General features: G+C 49.2%; 1 protein-coding gene across 2 annotated transcripts in view; it reads right to left on the reverse strand.

Moving 5' to 3' along the window:
* The window catches only part of PRKCI (protein kinase C iota), a 28,864-nt gene extending 26,724 nt beyond the window's left edge, over positions 1 to 2,140 (reverse strand). The window contains exon 1 of one of the 2 annotated variants that reach the window (XM_074154206.1): positions 1,917 to 2,140. In XM_074154206.1, coding sequence (XP_074010307.1) covers positions 1,917 to 2,032 — 116 coding nt within the window. In that variant the 5' untranslated portion in view covers positions 2,033 to 2,140. The remainder of the gene's footprint in view (positions 1 to 1,916) is intronic. The other variant, XM_074154207.1, reaches the window with a different exon arrangement.
* Positions 2,141 to 7,770: the final 5,630 nt, after the last annotated feature.

Consider the following 7,770-nt stretch of genomic DNA (forward strand, 5'->3'; position numbering starts at 1 on the left):
GAGTTGCTGGGTTTTGGTTGTGGTTTTTTTTATTTAACCAGAAACTGCTTCTGGAACTCAGAAAGACCTTCCTAGCAAGACTTTCACAATAACTTCTACAACCCACTTAAATGATTCTATTAAAACGAAATTAAGAGAGATTAACATTTCCTGATTAACACTATTTCCCATTAAATCCTCTATCCAGCTTTAATCTTGAGATAGTTTATTTGACAAAAGGGGAAAAAGCTGCCTTTGATATCAGCATTTAGATCCTCAGTCTCCATGTTTCAGCGTAAGCCCAGGTGAAGTGCTTTGCTTTGATACACACAATTCTTGATAGTGTCAGCCTGAGAAGGGGCTTGGACTTTCTGTTTAAAGAAAGGGGGGATAATAATTTATTTAGATCTCGAAACAAATCATGACTAAGGCATTCAGCTTGTTAGTTTGTTGGTATTCACAATGGTTAACCAACACCCTATATGACTCAGTGTCGTTATTAAAAGTAAATGATAATTGCATTAACTGATAAAAAGTCAATACATGAGACTCAAAAGAAACATTCCAGTGTCTGGGAAATTATTACCTAATATTAAAGGTGTTGTGAGCCAGCATTCCTGCAACATAGCAGTTTTCTTCCTCACTCCCACAACCCTGAGCTGCTTTCTCCTTGTTCTTGCACCATAACCTCCCTGGGCTAAAGCAAGAATTCATGTGATTGCATGTGGAAATGATCAAGATTAAAACCGACCCAGCAGAAGAAAAATAAATGGTTTTAACCCAGAACACTTCACACTTTAGTTCCCTGCCTGACCAAATGAATGCTTCTGCCAGCTAATAGCCAGGGGCATCTCCACGTCCTCAAGAAATGGTGGATTAAAGGGATGGTAAAACAAAGAGCTTAGAATTTCACACACTATTACTTTGACGGTGTTTCACACGTCCTTTAAAGTCACAGATTGTGCCAGTCTCTGCAGTACTTCCACAGACTTCTGTAACTAGAAACCCCAAAGCAGACACAAGCCAGAAATCAAACACGGTAGCAAATACCAAACGCTCAGCATGGTTTCTATACCTCTCCTTAAAACGATAAAGCTAGAGATACTGAAAGTAAGTACTGTAAACATAATAAATCTTTTCTTGTACTTAGTACAGCTAATTGGAAGGAAGCTGTCGAGAGAAGCATATCTTCAACCTTAACCCAAAAACGCAACCTACATTTTTTTCTGCTTAGATCACCTCCTCTCAGACTCCATGGCCCAATGAACCACTCTCAACCCTTGCACTGAAACTTACTGAGATCCTGTAACTGTTACTATTTAATAGGGGATTGTGAACCCAAAGCAGAACATTTCTTCTGCCTTATGTTACTGTTGGAGAGCCATTGAATTCGATGAGCAATATTCAGATTTTCACTGCGCAGACCTCTAGTGTGTATTTTTTTTTACAGCAGAAGCGTAACTGACAGTAGATGCATTTTAGTTATCATTCACAGACTCCCTCGGAAGCCACTCAGTCCCTAGGAAACAGCCTAAAAACTGATTAAATAGATTTTTCATCCAAATACCCTATTCTTTCAGACCTGAATATCATATAACACGCAGAGACCAGGACCAGAACGTATTTTTTGAAGTATTTTGGTACGTGTCCCCCACCAAAGCGTTATGAAGGGATACGAACTTATTACTGACAGCGGGTCAACACCCAGGGCCTGGGGGTGAGGGGGCAGCGGGGTGAGAGAGGCCCCTCAGGTACATCCCTGTTCACCGGTAAGGCCTCGGCAGGAGGAGGGAGACCCGGGGGTGCTCAGCCCGCGCCCACCGGCTCCCCGCTAAAACCCACCGGCCCCGGCCCCACCGGCCCCTGCCCCACCACAACCCTCTCCTGACGGCGTCCGCCGCCTGCCCGGGCCCGGCCGCCCCCGCGCCCTCACTCACCCCTTGTAGTAGGCTTTCACCCGGACCTGGTGGGCGCTGTCTCCGCCGAGGCCGCCCCCTCCGCCGCCCGGAGCCGACATGGTGCTGTTGCCGCTGCTGTCCCGCTGCGTCGGCATCGCCCCACCCGGCCCGGGTCGGCGGGCGGGTGAGGGGCGCGGGCGGAGGCGCCGGGGGTCGCGCAACCGCCGCCGTCCCTCAGGCGCGCCGCGGCCCCGCCCCCTTCTCACGGCGCCAGTCCGGGGCGGGCGGGACCACGGAGGGGGGTGAAGAAGGGGGGGGAGGGGCACCGGGAAGAGGGGAGCGCGGAGCCGTGTGAGACGGCGCGGGAGGGGAGCACGGACGCTGCCCCGGTGAGGAGACGGAGCCGCTTCGTGAGCGGCCGGTCAGCGGCTCTGCCGCCCAGTGAGGGCGGGCGCTACGCCTCGTCTGCGTGTCCCTCCCCCCTCCGCTCCGTACGTGGGCTCTTCCCCGCGCACACCTGCGGAGCGGAACGCTCCACGCCGGGGCGGAAGGGGGGAGGAGGCAGCCCCAAGATAAGGCGGCGGAGCCAGTGTCTCCAGCTGCGGTCTCGTTGGCCCCGCTCCTCCTTTCCCCGGCACTTGGTACAGCCCGCCGCCAGGCACGCTGGGAGTGCCGGGCGGCAGCGCGGCTCTGGCTCTGGCGCCGGCGCGGCGTCGGGTCTGCCCGGCTGCCGAGCCCGAGGTACCCGGCCTCCTTCGGCTGCGGCTCGTTCTGCGGGGTTTCACCGCAGCCGGAGCTGCCGTCGGGAGAGGGGCGGAGGAGGACCCCCGCCGTTTCACTTAGGTACAAACGGGACCGCCCTGCGTGTGAGGGTTGAAGAGCTCCGCGAGAGCCGCCGCCCTCTGAGCGCTGGGAGCGCGGCCTGGTCTCGCTGGGCCCTTGGGTAGGACCCAAACTCGCCCCAGAGCCAGGAAAAGCAGCCCTGGGCACCTCTCCCTGGCCATCAGCTTCGTGCCGTGACTCCGCCGCCAGCTTTGTCACCACCAGCCCCGGGTGAGAGGTGCCAGAGGGAATTCAAGGCCTTAACACAAAAGGCGTCGCACAAGCAGCGTGCTGCCCGGAAACAACAGCAACCCCTCGATTGTTAACTGCTGACTAAAATATTTGCTGTAAGAATTCTGAAGAATCTACGCAATGTGCACTGCCCACAGGTATACTCAGTTCAGGTGAAGCTTTAATTACCATCTATCAAATGGCTAAGATAATTTTTAAAGAAAGAAACAGGAAGGATGCTTTTTCACTAAGCAGGGGGAAGGAGGGTGGTTACCAAAAGGTATTTTGTTAAAAACTGTTAATCATAACTAACATAAACTGTTTAATCATAAACCACCTTATCACTGCAAGTAGTATTTCCTTCCCGCTCTGCCTATTTGATAACGCATAGTTATATTGCCCAACACTTCCTGAACAGACGGATGTTTCTGTCAATCCTAAGAAATAGGGAACCTTTGTTTTCTTCTCTTACAGTAAAAACAATTCCAGTCGGCATTGCACCTGGATGGTTTTATCAGAGCAGCTCGGAGTTCAGCTTTTCCGTGCTCAGAGATCGGCACTTCCCAATCCACACACTTTGCTCTCTCTCGTACTGGTGATAACTTAAACCCCTATTTGCTGTTTAACTTAGGCGTGGTTACAAAGTGCAGAACTTCTTTTCACACTACCTGACTTGCCTGCAGTGGTTGGTTGGTGTTTATTTTCTCCTCACAAGAAAGTTAGTTGCTCCACCCAGCTTCCATGCAGTCCCATACCCTTTTTGTACATCCGTTTGCTGTAGCTGAACTCCCCCGTATCTTCCACCAGGACTTCCAAAATGTTTTCCATTTCCTACTGGATCTCCAAGAGTATTTCAGCACCGGCCTTCATTTTCCCTACACCTCTTTAACCGATGAAAATTCCTATTTTTTCCTACTGAGTCATCATTTGTCAAGGCATCCCATGTAAGATTCAAATTAGGCTTATGTGCTCTTTATAGAGGTTGGGCTTTGCTCATCTATCCCAGGTAATATGCAGCAGCTGCTACCACCTACAGACAGGAATTAATTCAATTCTTATCAATTATGGTCAATTTAGAGGGAGAGGTGGTCTTCCCAAAAGCAGGGAAAGGCTGAAAAGCCAACATTCTCTATGAAGGAACTGAAAGCTAAGTTAATAAGGCTAAATGCCTCTTCTGTTTCATATCCCTCAGAGGAATCAGAAGTTCACCACCAGCGCCCGGGTTGGAGCTGCTGAGATCCTTGAGCAGCCGATGTGGAAAAACTCTATGAGCAGCTATTTCCCTGACTAACCTCCCAACAGCACATATTGCAACCTTCATTTTCCTACTGTAGCCAAAGCATGAGATTGCCCAGACAACCTGTGGAGACCCCATCCCTGGAGGGGTTCAAGGCCAGGCTGGATGGGGCTTTGAGCAACCTGGTCCGGTGGGAGGTGTCCCTGCCCATGGCAGGGGGGTTGGAACTAGATGGTCTTTAAGGTCCCTTCCAACTCTAACCATCCTGTGCTTCTGTAAGTAAAGCTTATTTTTGCCACAGGCCTTAGAAAAATATCGCTCAACTGTACCACTTCCACAAGAAAAATAAAGTAAATCCCTGCTGCCACACAGACCTGCAGGCCCTGAGGGAGACCAGGCCCCTCACCTCAGCCGGGCTGCCGCTCCCCGCCATAGCCTGCCTGCACTAACGTGAATCCAATCGCTATCTCACCGCGACCCGGGAGGCCCCGCGGTGCCGACTACCGACAGCCCGGGCCTGGCCTCACCTCAAGGACGACGCCCCGCTCCAGCGACAACATGGCGGCGGGCGCCGTCACGTGCCCAACGGCGGCGCCCAACGCGCCTGCGCGGCACCTCCCCCTGAGGGAGGCGAGAAGATGGCGGAAGCGGAGTGAGCGGCTTGTCCGAGGCGAGTCTCCCGGCGGGACGCGCGGAGGAGGGGAAGCGGCAGCGGCAGGCCCCGGCCAGGCCGCGGCGGGGCGGGGCGCGTAGGCGGGGACCCGCGCCCTGACAGCGCCCCGGCGGCGGACCGGCCCCCGCGGGGAGCGGGTGCTTCCCTTCCCGCCCGCCTTTCCTCCCTCCCCGGTGGCGTTGGGCCGGAGCGTAGCTGCCGGTTGTGTCGGAGGGGCTGATCGAGGCGGCGGCCCGGCGCGGGGGGTTGAGGGAACGGGTCAGCCCGGCGGGCCCGGCCTACGGCGGGGAGCGGCCGCTGAGGGGCCCGGCCGCCGCCCGAGGAGCCGCCCCGGGGCTCCCTCAGCGCCCCGGGCCCCGGCTGCCCTCGGGCTGGGCCGATCCGTGACGGTTCGCAACGGCGAGTTGCACTGCGTGGCGTGGGTTGTATTTCCACAGAGCATAGTTTTAAATTTTACTTTTTAAAACAAAAATACAAAGCCCCAAGGTTTGGGTAAAGTTGGCCTATGCTGTTTCCCTTCACACTATACAGAGTGAAGGGAAAGAAAGAGGATTAATTTAGGAGCCTTCACTCACATACAAAAATGCCTGTAGGAGTTAGACTTTTATTTTCTGTGTTTTGTACCCTTGGAGTTCGTGGAGAGTTACCTTGCACCCCAAGGAGAGGTCATGAATAGAAAGAGTAAGAATAAACTGCGTATGTTAAAAAAAAACCAAAAAAAACAACCCAAGCACCAATTCTGTTTTCAAATACCAGTTACAATTGCAGGTCGTCAGCAGTGTTTGTCATTACCATGATGTTTACCAAAAGTCAAACTTTCTAAATCGGGAGTAGTGACATTCATATTCACTGTGAAGGTAGTTTAATCTTATCGGTATAGAATAGCAGGGTGGTTTTTTTTGTTTGTTTTTTGTTTTTTTTGTTACTTTAGGTATTTGCTTTGACCAAATAATAGAGCAAAACTTCTGAATATTAAAATTATGCACAATGTTTTTTGAAATTATGTGGTGTCTCGTACTGTTACTGCTTGAATAAATACCTGTTTTCAATGTAGTTTTCTGTTGTGCTTTGTATTTTGGGCTTCCTAAATGCGTAGTGGTTGTTTAAAGCTGAAGTTTAGTGCGTTTTCTAAAACTTCCTTTGTGTTAAAGGTTCTTTTAAAGTTGCTCAGAGGCAACATCATTGTGAGGACTTCGTTATACGTTTAACAAAACTAATTTTACTGTAAGTTAAGAGTCTTGCCTCTCTGATAATGTTGCGTGCTCAATGAACAATTTCAGGTTATTATTTTCAATTGTATTTGAGGGATTTCTTTATGACTACAATTGATCTACATACACTATATAGTGTTGTAAAGTAAATGAAAGCTGTGCTGTAAAGGCAGTTTGCTTTTAAGCCTGTATTGCTTTTTTTCTGTCATAAAATATCCATTTGCTAAATTGTAATGGATTCTTGGTTTCCTTGCTAAAAACAACCACTTCTTACACATTTCCTTTTTTCCCTTAAACATTCCACTCCTCGCATGAAGAGAGGTTTCTAACAAGTGTTATCTGTTGAAGGACCTCGCGTCTCCTTCAGCCGGGAGAGGGCACGCTATTTCTGTGTGTTGGTGCTGTGCTGCCTGGTGATATGGCTGGGGATGGCAGGGGGACACAAGGAAGCATCTTGGAGTTGTTGGAGGAGGGAGGAACCGAGATGCAGTTCAGCGTCAGGCCCCGCTGAAAAGTTCGGGAGCTCTTTCCTACTTTCCTTGTTACCTCCGCTGCGGCAACAGGATGGCAAAAATATTTTTGGAAATGAGACGCTTTCAGCTAAAGGATTAACAGCTCTCGTGGGGTGAACGTCTGGTGGAGTAGCTGGTAGAGTGGGATACGTTGCATGTCTCCCTAATAATACATCCAAAACGTAGCTGAGAAGGAAGGAAATAAAACATCCAGTGTTGTTTTCTTAGGCTAATTTAACTGGTTGCATAACTCTCTGCTAAAACTAGCTAGACAAGTTAAAGGTGTAAATATTTTGATGTGCTTTTAATGTCCTCTGGAGGAGACAGAATTTTTTTTTTCCAAGGTACTTTTCATTAGCATTATGTGAAATTAATGTAAAGTGGTTTCAGAAGTGATGCTGTTTTTATTCCAATTGAAGTGGTTAACCATGCGCGTTACCTTGTGCTGTAATGTAGGTGGACAAATGGCATCAATAATGCACAGCAGATCTGAATTTTTAACAACAAAGCCATATTTTCAGTTCTAATAGTAGGGATCTCTGCTTTTAAAGCATGCTTTACTGCCATGAATATTCTTTGATGGCGAAATATATGCAAGTGTACAGTCCAATGATAGGCGTGAGGTCCTTAGGTGAGCACGTATCTATTAAAGTTTAGTTATTCCAAGTACTCAGGAGCTACGGCATTGTGTGCAGTTCTCTACTTGCAAACTAGTTGTGTTTTGAGAGGTTTTGAGCCTGGCAGCGTTGGGTTTTGCTTTCAGCTGTGGGAGTTCAAACTCCTAATTATGTTCCTGGTTGATGCAGCATCCAACGGGCAGTTTGTTAAGCGCTTGGCAATGCTGCTTTTTTCCTAGTACATTGCAGCTCTCTCAGTGATTATTTTTCTGAGCCCTTCTTTATTGTAAGAAGGAAACACATCTCCTCCCCACCCATTTTTTTTAACATCCTTTTAAAAGCCATAAACAGCAACTGTTCTATTTCCTGTTAATCATAATACTAATACTGAAAAAGAAACTGAAGTAAGCGCCCCTTGTATATTGAGATATGCGATTCATTCAGTTTTAAAGACAACGTTTTGGGAGAGAGATTGTACTCTGCAACAGAGGGAAGTCTGGGGAGGAATCAGAGATGCTTAAATAAGTAGTTTGTTCCTTGGCTCTTGCTGTATTTTGTGAGGTATTGCTGTAAAAAGTAAAAGCATTTTT

This window comes from Numenius arquata, chromosome 9, assembly GCF_964106895.1.
Source record: "Numenius arquata chromosome 9, bNumArq3.hap1.1, whole genome shotgun sequence".
Lineage (NCBI taxonomy): Eukaryota > Metazoa > Chordata > Aves > Charadriiformes > Scolopacidae > Numenius > Numenius arquata.